The following is a 14,704-nucleotide window of genomic DNA, read 5'->3' on the forward strand; positions in this document are numbered from 1 at the left end:
AATGCCTGTGCAACCGTGTGAAGTGGTGCTAATTGAACTTGCATTGGCGATTACAAAGACTCACATTGTTGAAAATGTGTAACATAAAAAAAATTGTCTTCTGAGTTCTGGTAGTGATGTGCAATGCAAAAGACCAACAAACACATGCACTGTATCTAGTAAGTTTAACTCTTTCCCGACCACAACCCAGGAGTACCGCACCTGATTTTAAGGCTCCATGAGTCTTTATAGACTTGCTGCACCATCTACAAAGGAGTATATGGAATTCTGTTTTGTTTCCTGAGTGGTTTATTTTTTTGCAATGTGGAGGCCATTTTTAGCGAACGCACAGAGGGGTGCACCCAGTGATCATGAAGGTGGCAAGCTCTCAGATAGCCGAGTGCTGAGCCCTCGCAAGAATACTGTTGGTCTCACATACTGCTGTGTCCGTACAACGCGCGTGCGATCGTGCACACACACACACAAAGTCTTAGATGCCAAAAACCATGGTCTGATTACCTTCTTTCTGGGGTTTTACATGCCAAAACTAGTTCTGATTATGAGGCACGCCGTAGTGGAGTGCTCCAGGTTAATTCTGACCACCTGGGGTTTTTTAATGTGCACTACAACGCAAACACACGGGTGTTTTTGCATTTCACCTCCATTGAAATGTGGCCGCCACGGCCGGGATGTGGCGGCCGGGATTCAAACCCGCGATCTCGTGCTCAGCAGCGCAACGCCTTAGCTGACTGAGCCACCGCGGCGGGTACGATCTGATTATGAGGCACGCCAAAGTGGAAGACTCAGGATTATGTTGAAACACTTGAGGTTCTATAACACGCACCTAAACTTAAATACACGAATGTTTCATTGCCGTTGTGGCCAGAAACTGAACCCCTAAACTCCTGCACAGCAGCACAATGTCATAGCCACTAAGCCACCACGGCAGGTTTGCTTCATCTAGAGATGATTGTTTGCATGGAAGTAGTAGCATTGAGTCTGATGATGTCTGATAATGGGATTAATTCAGACGATGGAGAACTGCAAGAGCAGCCCAGAGAGTTGTCAGATGTTTGGCAGTGAGTTTAGTTTTCTGCCTGTTGGCAAGCAAGTGATTTCTTGCACACACTGAGAAATCATAGAAATGTTGGCCCTATTATAGATCTTATTTACAGTGTCTCTATAGCATATGGAAGCGATTTGCTACTACAACCTCAGCAGAGTAAGATGTTTTGCCCAATATTTGCAGAACTTACCAGAAAGAGTCACTTTCGACTAGGCAGACAACATTTTTTGTAGCTCACATGCCTGATGAGCTAGAACACTGAAGCTTTCATGGGCTTTATAAAATTGAAATAAAAAAAAATGTTTGTATAATTCGGAATACTTTACCTTTAATTCTTTTAATGTTATCACAACATTTTAAACATTTCCTGTACTTTCCAGTAATGTTTGTCTTTTCCCAATTATATTACATATTACACTTTAACACACATTTTTTAATTTCCCATAGTAAGGAAAGAGCATGAGCATTTGTGCCCCGTTGAAACGGACACCACACCTACATCAAAACATCTGCAACATTGCATTACATTTGCATAAATACTGCATTGCATTGCATCAATTTGCACAAACATTTACTTCACTAATGTTATGTTTGCATAGCCTTTGCTTTAATATTTAAAAAATACATCAAAGAAAACTTTGCTTAACACTGATTCTAACATATGCCTGCGATCTGCCCAAATTTTTAGCTCTCACTTTCCTTCTGGTATATTTCTTGCAGTGGTTTTGCTTATTCTGCATTTCACAGGAACCCCTAGTTGTTTGCACTACACTGCGTGCACAACACTTTGATCAGCGCATGTGTCAGAGGGAGCTCTCTGTTTAAGTCACTTGGTGATGCATCCTAATATTGAACAATACAGTGGAACCTCATTAATTTGAATTCCAAGGGGGTCGGAAAATTATTCAAATGAAATGGAGTTTGAACAAAAGAGAGTTGTTTTGCTTTACTTCAATAGAGCTTCCTCAGTTTAGAAACAGTGCAATCAGATGCAATATTTTCCATAATTTTACTATGACCACCTCAATGTTCAATTGGCAGCTAAACATTAGTCAAAACTAAGTTTTTTTTGCAAATTTATCATCTAAAATCACTTCGTGCACACAGCACATGTCCTGAGCACTTAGCTCATCTAAATTTGCCTTTTGCAGAAGCCATTTTTGTTTTTTCAGTTCCAAAATATGGACCGATTTTACCGATGTTTTAATTCCCTATAAAAATAAGGAAATGGCTAATAATTCACAAATTAAATTTTAAGTGCAATACTTTTCTTCAATCTACTAAGAAAAATAAGACTTACTCTCACAACAAAGCATTTTTTTTTTGCATCACCTTTTGTGATGCATAGTTTCATCTTACAACAAAGTTCAGGTGGTGCTTGCACTTATGAAACGTTTTTTTCTCAAAAAATATTTAATGAAATGACTTTTTGTGTTATACAGAAGCATCTTGAATTTTTCAAAAGAAATTACAGCTAATCGAGCGCCAAGGTTGGGACAGCTGGCATGGATTGACCCTGTTAGATTCAATTCACTTTTATCGCTTTCTATCCCTATTCAATTCGGTTTCAAAAATTACTAATCGCAAACCCCAAGACTTAAGACTCATAAACTGCGAAACAGCTAAAGGATATGAGCAAGTGAAGATAAAAAAAAATTCCAAATAAAAAAAATTAAACACATAATATTACAAAGCATATAACAGGGTACACAGAGTTAATTAGCAAACAGACTGTGCCAGATACTTGCACACCTAGTGTCTGCCATACTAAAGGGACGAATGATAAAGAAAGCATCCTCACACACATTGGTAAAATCATATTTTTAAAAATATTTTTTCACTAAAAAAAATAAGGTCACCTTGTATATTTTCTTTTACAGGTGAATTTTTAAGCCTATGAATCAATCATTGCAAAATGTCACCCTCAATTACAAGTTTCAACGATGAGGGCATGTTACAAAACAACTTTAAGGAACAATGGAGAATTTCAGTTATGGATATTTGCTGTGGACTATGTCGTTAACTCACATACATGTCCTTAATAGTATATCTGTGTTTACAGCACACCTAGCCATTGATAAGGCTAGTTGCTAATATGCATAAATTTGAGTTCCACAGAAAACATGCTAAGCCTTTCAGTGCCACTCGAAACAATTAACTTTTTGTAGCCAGCCCGACCTAACAGCTTTTTGAGAAAACTTTGCTGTAAAGGGCTACTCTAAATATCAAACTAGAGTCCGTGTGCCATATCTTTTCTCAAAAAGCAACCAAATCTCACTATAAATTTTTTCCATTCAGCATTGTTGTTTCTGAACTGGTATTCTCACCCGTTCTCAACTTGAATTTTAAAACATTAGAGCATAAATAGCCTTAGCAGAAGAAAAACCAGGCAAATGCACAGCAAGCATGTGGCCTGCTTTTTACTTTAGATATTGTTAGTAAGCACCCTAGCCATCATCAGTCCAGCTTGATAACTTGTGCTCCATAAAAAATGCATGTATATTATGTCAATCAATACTTAAATTTTGCAAGTGTGCTTGCTTGCATTTGCAGATTAGTAGGTGGCAGAAATTTACTTGCCTTTTTAACACCTCCAGCATCTACAGCATCTTCTCCATGAAATTGAACCTTTCAACAAAATACAAAGCAATACACACAATGAAAACATTTCCACTGTCATGAGAGAATGGCATCATTATTACAACACTGGCAATTACAGTGACATATGAACATAAAGCTACCGGTAGAAAATACACTGAATGGTAATGAACAACTAATAAGATATAAAGATGCATAATGTAAGTGACGCATAATGTAAGTGATGCATCCTGGAATATAGAAAATATTCTAGTGTAAGGGCTGAACTTTTTTTTCCATAAATTTAGGCCTACATTTCATGGGTGCAGTGACCTTGGCAAGTCTTTATTTTCGTTTCACCATCTCATTTGTCGTCGCTGGCATGTAACCACAAAGCTGGGAGAACTAAAATTTACCTGACTGTGAATGTGCTGTTGCAAGATGAAGCTATCCTCAGACGTGGGTAAGGTTGCACAATATAAAACATTGGAAGATGATTCAACCTCCAGTTGAAGTCAATGAAAGACAATCTTACCGAGCGAGTTGGGGTGAGACAGGGGTGCAGTCACTGCACACTGCGCTCAATCGCACCCCCGTTCGCATGGGGGAGTAGGAGTAGTGTTGGACTCTAAAACTTGTTGGCTGCACTATTTTCACGATCCGCCCACAATTTTAGACTGCACTATTTGGCCCACATTGGCCTATTTTCTGACGTATGATGATGTGTTAATGTTAAATAATTTCCTTGGTTTTCCAAGCCAAAATTACTGGCTTATTGGCATAATGGTTGCAGCATCAGGTGCTAGAGGCTTCTGTTCGAATCCGGGCGCTGGAAAATTTTAGTGATTTATTTATTGATTATTAGTGCTGGTGGTCACACCTGTCATGGTTCTATGGAACTGATGGCGATTATGGGTGTTGGGTTCGTGGCGTGTAGTTGCATGTGTCGTTACGTGCCACAGACAAACACAACAGTTCCCTTCCCTCCGATGACGTATAAGGCAGGCTGCAATACAAAGCACTTCGTCATTAGCCCCTGCATTGCCTTTTTGTCAGCTCATGTGACTCAGCTCAAAAGACCACAGATGGAGCTGGGCATTGCTGCATGCGGACCGCTTTATCGCACAAACATCGACACAGCAAGTTCGTGTCAACAAAATGCCTGTTCTTAGTGACAGGACATGGCAAGAATACATGTGATGGAGTTGGCGATGTCATCAAGCATCATGCAACCCATAACAACCACCAAAGTCCAGCAACATCTGCAATCAAAACTGCACGAGCACTTGTGGAAAGACTCGGTGATAAACTACCAAATGTGAAGTTAATCCATCTTCCCAAAGAAAGCCTGAAACAATTTAGAAAAGAAAAGCAAGATGTCTGGCGCTCACTTCTCCCCGTACATGGCATACAGTCGTGGCATATGTGGTAGAGTAGTCAGAAAGAGACTTGTAAGTTCAGGTGAAAGTGGTAAGAATGATAAATGCGTAGATAAAAACTCTGAACTAAAGAAAAAGAGTTTGTCGCTCTTTGTAAGAATTTGCTGGTTCAAGAATGATAGTTCTGAGATTCTTCGTGTAGGGAACATTTGGTAGCCAGACAAACAGCCTAACGTGAATTGTAACTTCCGGCTGAATTTTTCTTGTCCGTGAGCAAACAACCAAACATAAGTGAAAGCACCTCCTTTGTTTTCACACTCAGAGTAGACCAGCAGTCCTGGTGTACTGCGGCAAAGGCAATGACAAGGATACAGCAACAATGAAAAGTACAGCACGCAAAGTAACTTTTTAAGTTTGTATTGCATATTACCGCTGTTTAATTATTGTAGTTACTGTTTACAAGGCTTTTTCCCATGAAAAGACATGATATTCACTTTATGTGAGGGCCATTAATTTCGAAAAGATAAGGAAATCACAAAGCACACTTCCACCCACAACTGAAATTATGCAATATGAGTTGTATTAGTTCCGCTATATCATTTACACTTACAGCAAAAAGCAAAACACTATTTCATGAATTGATAGGACATATGCCTTAGATTCACTGAGAGCATCTCGAAAAAAATAAAAAGTGGGTTTGTTTTTGTTCAAATTTTTGAAATTTCCATTTATTTACAAACATAGTTTATTGGGCACCCATTTTGTACACGAAAGAAACCGAGTGGAAAGACAAACTTTGGCATCAATTAAGACAATAGTTTGCTTGAGGTGTGCAAAAAATTTCAGCCCCCTGTGTTTGTGATTTGATGTAATAGAAACTGTGAAAATGCGAGCCAAACTGAAGAGTGTGATATGTTTGTAATTTTTTTGTTCTACACCTGAATGTCCCAACGAGATATTTATCCTGGGCAGGACAACTTTTGGTTAATATTACCATATTTTCCAAACTATAAGTCACACTTTTGTATAAGACGCACCCCCCTCAAGACGGCAGTTTTTCCGGAAAAAAACGTATATAAGTCGCACCGGTGTATAAGACGCACCTGTTTGTTCAGAAAGCAGTTTAAAAAAAAAATACAGCGATGTTTCACTCCGTGAACACGGGCTTCGTGTACGCGTATGGGTGCCATATATTTCCACTCCAGGCGCATTTTGGCTGGTGTGGTTGCCGTGATGTTCCGTATAAAGTCCAGGGGCGATAACATTGTCCCCACGCACCGTATGTAGCTTTATGTTTGAGTGAAAGCGTGCGACGGTGAGCCAAATCGTGCACAAGGAAGGAAAGCGGGAAGGCAGCGCGAGAGGGAGGGGGAGCGGCTTGTACACTCTGGTAGCAACTGCGTAGTTTGCGCAGCAGCGCGCGCTGTATCTTGACAGCGATCTACAAAAGTGATGATTTCTAGGTCGGTCGACTTGTGGTCGGCCTGCCGCCGCTTGCGTTGCTGCTCCGTCCTCGCACGGCACTCGGGAACTCGATCACGAGAACGCGGCACCTCGATAGCGCACACAGAAAGCGGGCAGCAATTAAGTCAACCAGCGCGCTTCGCGTACGTGGCCATACCATTGAATCTGATTTTTACGGCAGTTTTTCCGGGGGAAAAAAAATGTACATAAGTCGCACCGTTCTATAAGACGCACCAACCAATAATTCAGAAAAAATAAATAAAAAATGTGTCTTTAGACTGGAAAATACGGTATACAGAAAAAAAAAATTTTGGTTACAGTGCGAAAATTTTTCCTGTAATAATTTGGGAAAAGCCAATGATGGTGGCCTGAGGCATGAGAAATATAAGAAAACTACCTTTGGATTTATAAAGAACAAAGCCGGCAAGCAATGTATGAAAATGTAGTAATAAACTAAGCTCATTGCAAAATGATACCTCTGCTCAAAATATGAGCGTGAATGAGCCATTGGTTTAGCAGGAAGAGTCACCTATACTTGGTGCTCCTATTCATGCAACAGTCAGTATGTGCTCACATTTATGCTAGTGCATTCCCCCCCCTTTTTTTTTCTTTAGGATGTGTTGACAACATATCAATAGTTCTTCATAACACTGATAAGACACGTATGTAATTTGTGACACATATGGTAAAAGCTCTGTTATGTCATGCACAAAGCTTGTGTAAAGAATAACAGAAATATTCATTGTACTAATAACATCTCACAACAAGTATCAGAGGATAACCAAAAATAGTCTTTTTTGAGAAATGATGTTGTCGTTTATTAAAGGCAACAGTACCTGTTGTTAGTGTAAGTTTTAAATGCATAAGCATTTCTATGCATACCCAATGAGGAAACCCGTCTGTCTGTCTCTCCGTTCGTCACGAAAGACGATCGAATTGACCTTCGTGCTGCCTTTCGCTTCAACGTGAACTAGGCGACAAGAACACAGCATACATGAAGCTATCAGCACTCGGCGCACTCTGTCCCCATTGTAAATTGCTTCCAAGATTGAGCCTGCACAGCCGCGCCATAAGCCTCCAACGCCGGAGTACGGTTGATAATGTCATCAATGTCATCAGCGCACCTGGCGCAACCACCTGCAGTAGTTTGCTTGCGTCACGAATTCACCTTGTGCCGCCATCTCCAGCAGTTCATGTTGCCACAGCGCTCTCGCTTATACTGTTCGGATCAAGTTTCATAACACTGACAATAACACCAGGCTGTGTGGAGATGAGCAAGTGGCACAATGCTTACGCTATACTTAGACAACTCCCAGAGGAGTTTCTGTGTGAATTTTTTCTGTGTCTGTGTGACAAGTGCAATAACTTTAACCTACAATAAGTCCTTTATTATGCCACATTTAACCCACATACAGCTATTTTATGACAACTCTCTACAACCATATGAGGCAATGTGTTTTCCTTTGAAGAGTGAAGCTAATCTGAGGCAGCTGATATGAAAGGATAAGACCACAAGAAGGACATGACCAGAAGACTATAAGACAATAAAAAACAGGAGCTAAAGAAACAAATGTCATTATGGTGACTAATGCAGGCTTTTCATGACTTGTCACAATAACCAAGCAAAGCACAGCGTGCTTGCTATTGCTTTATTGTCAATAACATAGCTTAAGAATTCATTACCAAGCCCGCTAATTGCTGTATTTCTGATATTCTTAAAGGTTGTTGATAGCAAATAATGAAAAATTAACACATGAATAGTAGAATTTCGGTGATACGATCACGCCTGATACGAATTTTGCGACGATATCAATTGTTCAAATGTGCCGGCCCAAGTCCATTAGGTTACAACATGCTAAATTTCGAATGTTGTGAACCGCTTTTCGCACCGCAGTGGATGATATGAACAATCAAGCAAGCCACCACACGATCCCTGGCACGCCGGTAGTGCCAAACACTGGCTGTCGTCAGGCCGGCAGTGTGGCCACGCCATGCACTGGTCGCATTCCTGATGCCAGGGTGACCTACGTCACTACACCTTGACTCCACCCTTCCCTTGTAGAGTATCATGCAACTCGCCGGGCCATTTTAAAACACCTTGCAACTTTATCCGGAGCCAGCAATCACACACGACCCAGTCATGCCGCGTCAGCAAGATCAAAGCAATCACTTTCATGGGCAGCCTTATCTATGTATTCCATGCCTTCCGTCATCTTCAGCACCCGATGACTATTTGAAGTTTTTCCACCTTTGCACCTGTCAGATCACAAAATACGAAGTAGCTTGTCCTTATCATCATCAGGCAACAGCTAGGATGCAGCAACAAAACAAACTCAAGATAACCAGGCAGACATTGAAATGCAGGCCTCGGTACACATGAAGTGTGCAGCTCACTGCTTCTAAAATGTGCGCGAAATAAGCGCGCCAGTGATTCACATTCAGCCAATAGTAGCATTCCCTGCGTGCCAGATGACTGCAGTAATGAATTGAGATGTTGGTTTTTCCCTTTTCGTGCTCACTTTTGTTGCTTTTGAAGAAATATAGCGCTGTGGCTATCTGAATCTCCAATCTCTCGTGTTTATGACGATACCAAGATGGCGGTGCTGCGTCAACGGAAAGCCGTACTTGCGCGATCAGTGGTGTGATAGAACCTCACGAAGCCGATTTTCTTTTCAATATTGAAGACAACAGACTAAAAAAAATGCAATTTCCTCAAAATAGGTTCTATATTTCTTCCTAATATTTCGCCATGAGATAAAGGAAGGTATTAAGATTGCGGGAAAAAAATTGAGGAATCGGAAATTTTGAGCAAGTCGGCCATTTCATTGCCAGGTCCTCCCCTTAATTTTCCAATTTGTTCACGTTTTTTTGGTCATACGAATTTCGGGTGATACGAATTTTAGCACTGTACCGAGAGATTCATTCACTGAGATTTTACTATGGCTTTAGAAGTTCATCAATAAGACTGAAATTCTGTTCAGCGAAGTTGACAGCAGGGAGGGATGTGACCTGTTCACCAAACAGCAGTGCTCGGACAGCAACTGCCTTAAGGAGCGTTCGGAGTTGCAACTGCTGGCACACCTTTATTTACCATTATGGCCCGACGAGGCGATAGCATCGTTGTGGTCTTTCCGAAAAATTGTATATTGTCTAAGAAAGATTGTCTGTGTAGCTTTTTAGGTGAAAGGTGTACCGGCAAAATAGGTACAAGCGCGCTCCCGGCCTGGTGTTCGGCCATTATGGGACCTCAACGCTTGGAAAGGGGTGTTTGACCTCAACCCGAAGGCGCCCCCACCTCAATAGGTGCTTGGGGCACCACATGGGAAATGACCGCCATGGGAGCGGCCCAGACATCACTTTTTTTCCGTGCTCACATTGGTTTCGACGGGAATTCAGGGCGCAGGCTCCTTTCCCAAGCGCATCACTCCTGAAGAAAGCCGAACGCCAGGCAGGGGCACGCTTGTACCCATTTGAACCAGTGGGTGCCCGGCGGCGGTTGGAATCGAACCCATAGCCTCCCGCAGCCGAGGCGGGCGCTCTACCACTAAGCCACGGCTTAGGTGTGTTTCCTAAACACACAGCACCTTTGGACTAAGCTTACAAAGAAGTTCTTTAACATCATATACATTGCGTAGAGGTCCCCTAATGCTCCACTGCAATATTTGTGTGTCCATATTGCAGAAGAGGTTTGTGCTGTGTGCCTTATATAGGAAAGCTAACTTTACTTAGAGCCCTTTTCAGGCCTTGTGATGAAGGGTTTCTTTTATTTTTCTGGGCGGAGCGGTCGTGAGATTCCCATTGCTCCTTAGGTGCTGGCGGCACCGTTAGACTGGGAGTCATGTTCATCGCCTCGCCTCGAGAGACGAGACCCTTGAGGTCACCAGCCCGGAGGTTGATGACCCCTTCTGGGACAACAGTGCAGCACTGGCTGCAGCCATTAAGAGGGCATACAGCATCACCGCCACCTCACTGCGCATGAGCCGGACAACCACAGGAAGCCGTTTTGGTGCAGCCCCCTGACGTACCACTTCGACAAAGCTGTTCTGTGGCAGGTATCACGCCTACCTTCATGCCTCTTTAAACAAGATGTTTTCCTTGACTTTGGTTGTTATTTCTTTTCCTTTCTTCCAGGATGGGCAGGACCGCAAGTGTGCGGCATGTTCGCCATCACAGTTCATGCAGTCTGGAGCGTTCTCACATGCTTTGGATGGATGTTAACTGTCCCTACGTTCAGCACATGTCTGCCGGCCTCAGCAGTTCTGTAAACTAGGCTCACTTCGCTGGCATTTAAAGCATCGAAGAGGATTTGGGACAAACGATCTGACTTGGATCTTTATATACCCTGCCTTGATTGTCGATTGTCTCGGGTAGCACGCTTGAGCCAAAAGTGAGAATACAGTGTTTCGTCTGGATCTCTGTGCCGCCACGCCTCATCTTAATTCGCTTCACATTTATTACATTCTGGTCACTTTAACCCTCCAAAAGTTTGGTCTCAGTCAACTCCATTAAATCATCTTCTGAAACAACACATGGATTGTGTTCATCGTTCAATGCAGTGTCACTTTCACAGGAATATCCCTGAATGATACTAGGTTATGGAGCCTGTCACGTTGCTTTTTGTCGCAGAGTTCCAAAAGGAGATCACCACTAGCCACCTTTTATGCTTTATAACCAGAACTAACTGCTTCAGTCAGACGTTTTGCAACAAGAAATGGTGAGATTAATCTTACTGTATTTCCTGGTTTCTCAGAGTAGTAAACTTTCCTCACATGGTAGCGAGGAAAGTTTACAGTTTGCTGGCCAAAGAATTTGAATAATTCTTCAGTGCGCCCTCTTTTCTGGGGGCGATCAGAAAGGGTGGGAAATGAATTACCCAAAAAATGTTTCTTATTTTGGCAGAAACACCAGCCACCCACCATGAATCCCAACAAAAGGCCCTGTAGGACTTGTAAAAAACACATCCTGCGGACGCTAATTGCAAGTTATTGCTATAACCAAATATGTACAGTTAAACCTGCCATATAATGAAATTAACAAATTCCAGAAAAACTGCGTTATAAAGAGGATTTCATTATATGCAGGTTTGGCACGAAAATTCGAAAAAGAAACGCTTACCGTATTTACTCAATAATAACGCGCCCTCGATTGTAACGCGCACCCGTTTTCCGTGACCAAAAGAGAGGAAAAAAAAATCATTTGCAGTACCGTGCACCTCATGCTTTCATACAGAAATACCATTGCTCAAGATTTACTTGCTCAAGACTGCCGTAGTAGCGAAGTATGGATCCATGTGGGGTGCTCTTCGTGTCCGATAAGCCTGGTGGCTGTGGCAGCTTGGCTTGGTAGGACCTTGTCGGCAAGCCAATGTGCCAATCCCGCATGACACCAATTGCAATGTTGCGTATTCATGGCAATGCAAAGCGTGTATGTAATTTATTGTTTCTCCAGTCATCTCCCCATAGCCAAGTAGGATGTGATAAGACGCATAACCCAATAGCGAGCTCGATTCTTTTAGGTTGCTGCATTACAGTTAAACCTGCTTATAATGAACCTCCATATAACGAATTCCTGGATATAACAAAGCTTTTATATTCCCCGCCGTTACTCCATATAAGCCCATGCATTTGAGACCTCTACGTAACGAAGTGGCAGCGGGAGCTCCCTTGAAATAACGAATTTTCCCCGCTGGCAACCTAGAGATTTCGCCCCAAATTGTCATTTTTGCGCGAGCAGCAACCGTAAGCACCTTCTCTGCCGCGACGGAATGCGAAGCGGCGGCGTCGCGTTTGGCACGCTCGAATTGACGGCGACTGCGAGGTGAGAGCGAGCGAATGTGTGCGTGCATGCGAGCGTGCGCGAGGCGGGCCTTCATCCCTCGACCTGGCGATATTGCCGCCGCGGACGTGACCTTTCCCCCTGCCTTCATTCAAACAGCCCGCCAAGCCGGCACTCTCATTTTCCAGTTGATGTTGCCGAAGAAAAAAAAAAATTTCTTTTTTTTTTCAACGCGCTGGCAACGCTACTCTTTGCTTACTGCGTTAGTCTCTGCGCTTTACTTCACTAACCTGACGCTATATAAGGGCCATTTAGAGTCCGCTGTAACGCGAGCGCGCGCGCACGCTACGTCAGCACCGGCGCAGCCAACGTAACCAGCGGCTTCCGACGCACCCCTACGGGCCCGGCGCCGAATTGGCTCCTGACCCATTCACGTGTTGGTCGCGCCGATCCACAATGGCATTTCGCGCGAAGAAATAAAGGCGCCCACGCCGCTTCGCCGACAGTCGCAGACAGCCGTTGAAAACGGCGCGCGGGCTTGGGATCGTTCTGTGCATGCTCTGAAGATAACAGCCGACGGGGCGCGCGCGTCTGGCGCAGCGCAACCGGCGTAGCGTGACTGGCCGCAAACGACGCTGGCCCGCACGCCGATGACGTCGGACTATAAACGGGCCTTATACGATGCCATTGATAAGCGGTAAGAATCGAGTAAATACGGTAAGCGTTTGTTTTTCGAATGTTTGTGCCGAACCTGCATATAACGAAATCCTCTTTATAACGAACTTTTTTGGGAATTTGTCAATTTCGTTATATCCAGGTTTAACTGTATTTACACATGCTGCAACACTGTCGCACAACTTTATTTTAGCCATGTACAACAAAGTCATCATTAAAGTTTGTTATACCATGTTCAAATATATCAAATTACTTGATATATCAAACTATTTTTGGCACACGAACCAGTTAATTACAACCGACCGGGCTTGACTGTGTGGCATAGAGCAAGCAAAAACCCTTTAATTTCTCAAGTGCCAGGAGTGTGTCTACCATCTTTTCCGGAGCATAAGTCACGTCCTTTTTTCTGAATTTTTCGTCAGTGCGTCTTGTACACCGGTGTGACTTATACACAGTTAAACCTGGATATAACGAAATTGACAAATTCCCCAAAAACTTTATTATAAAGAGGATTTCGTTATCTGCAGGTTCGGCACGAAAATTCAAAAAAGAAAAGCTTACCATATTAACTCGATTCTAACGCGCCCTTGATTGTAACGCGCACCCGTTCTCTGTGACCAAAAGAGAGGGGAAAAAAATCCTTTACAGTACCGCGCACCTCATGCTTTCATACAGAAATACAACTATCGCTCAAGATTTACTCCCAATACACTAAAGTTGCGATGAACAAAAAAGTACCAGTTTCGCCCGAAAAGTAGCATCGATTGCGACAGCAAATTGTCAGACAGCTATACGAACTAAGGATAGTAGTTTTATCGGCTGTATAAACTAGTAAACAGTCGCCATTTAACTAAACTGGTAGACTGGAAGAGGAGAGTGCCGGCTTGACGGGCTAGGCCAGCTGCAGCAAGCGGCAGGATCAGGTTTGAATGAAGGGAAGGGGAAAGGTCACACCCTCGGCGGCAAGATCGCGGGGTCGAGGGATGCAGGCCCGCCTCGTGCATGCTCGCACGCACTCACACGTGCGCTCGTTCTCGCCTCGCGGTTGCCGTGAATTCGAGCACGCCAAGCGCGCCGCCACCGCTTCGCATTCTGTCGTGGCGGAGAAGGTGCTTCCGGTTGCTGGTCGCGCAAAAATGACAATTTGGGGCAAAATGTCTAGGTTGTCGGCGGGGCAAAATTCATTATTTTGAGGGGGTCTCCTGCTGCCACTTCGTTATGTAGAGGTCTCAAATGCATGTGCTTCTATGGAGTAATGGCAGGGAATAGAAAAACTTTGTTATATCCAGGAATTCGTTATATGGAGGTTCGTCATAAGCAGGTTTAACTGTACAACCAAGGTTAATTGTTCTACACAAGGTTAAACCTTGCCACCTGGAAACACGGAAGTGAGAAGTGAATAGAAGACAGGAAAGATGGAAAGTGATAGAGAAAGAGAAAGGTTGGAGAGAGGGACAGGAAAAGGTGACCTGCCGATTTCTTCTGGGTGGGTCAGTCTGGGGGTGCTGTCTACGTGAAGCTTATACAAAAGGGGTGTGTTGCCTCTACCACGGGGCCTTAAAAGGTCCAAGCACTCAGCATCGGCTCAACTCACAGGATCCCCTTTTCCAGTGACATAGCTAAGCTGTGCACGACTACATGCGGGAGGGTCCAACCTCCTTGTGCTCGAATCTGTGGAGTTGCAACACACCAAACGCCTGCTGATGCAGATGCCCTTGCTGGGTGGCACATTATTGATGCACTGTCTTATGTGACGAGAAAGTTTTCTAAAGAGACGTCTGCGGACGTA

At 43.4% G+C, this 14,704-nt stretch overlaps 1 protein-coding gene across 16 annotated transcripts in view; it reads right to left on the reverse strand.

Moving 5' to 3' along the window:
• Window positions 1–14,704, reverse strand: part of LOC119436503 (probable E3 ubiquitin-protein ligase HERC4) — a 335,733-nt gene that overhangs the window by 66,658 nt on the left and 254,371 nt on the right. For all 16 annotated transcript variants that reach the window (XM_049658143.1, XM_049658141.1, XM_049658148.1 and 13 more), the window contains one exon: window positions 3,626–3,673. In XM_049658143.1, the coding sequence (XP_049514100.1) occupies window positions 3,626–3,673 (48 nt within the window). The remainder of the gene's footprint in view (window positions 1–3,625; window positions 3,674–14,704) is intronic.

The sequence above is a fragment of the Dermacentor silvarum genome, chromosome 1, assembly GCF_013339745.2.
Source record: "Dermacentor silvarum isolate Dsil-2018 chromosome 1, BIME_Dsil_1.4, whole genome shotgun sequence".
Lineage (NCBI taxonomy): Eukaryota > Metazoa > Arthropoda > Arachnida > Ixodida > Ixodidae > Dermacentor > Dermacentor silvarum.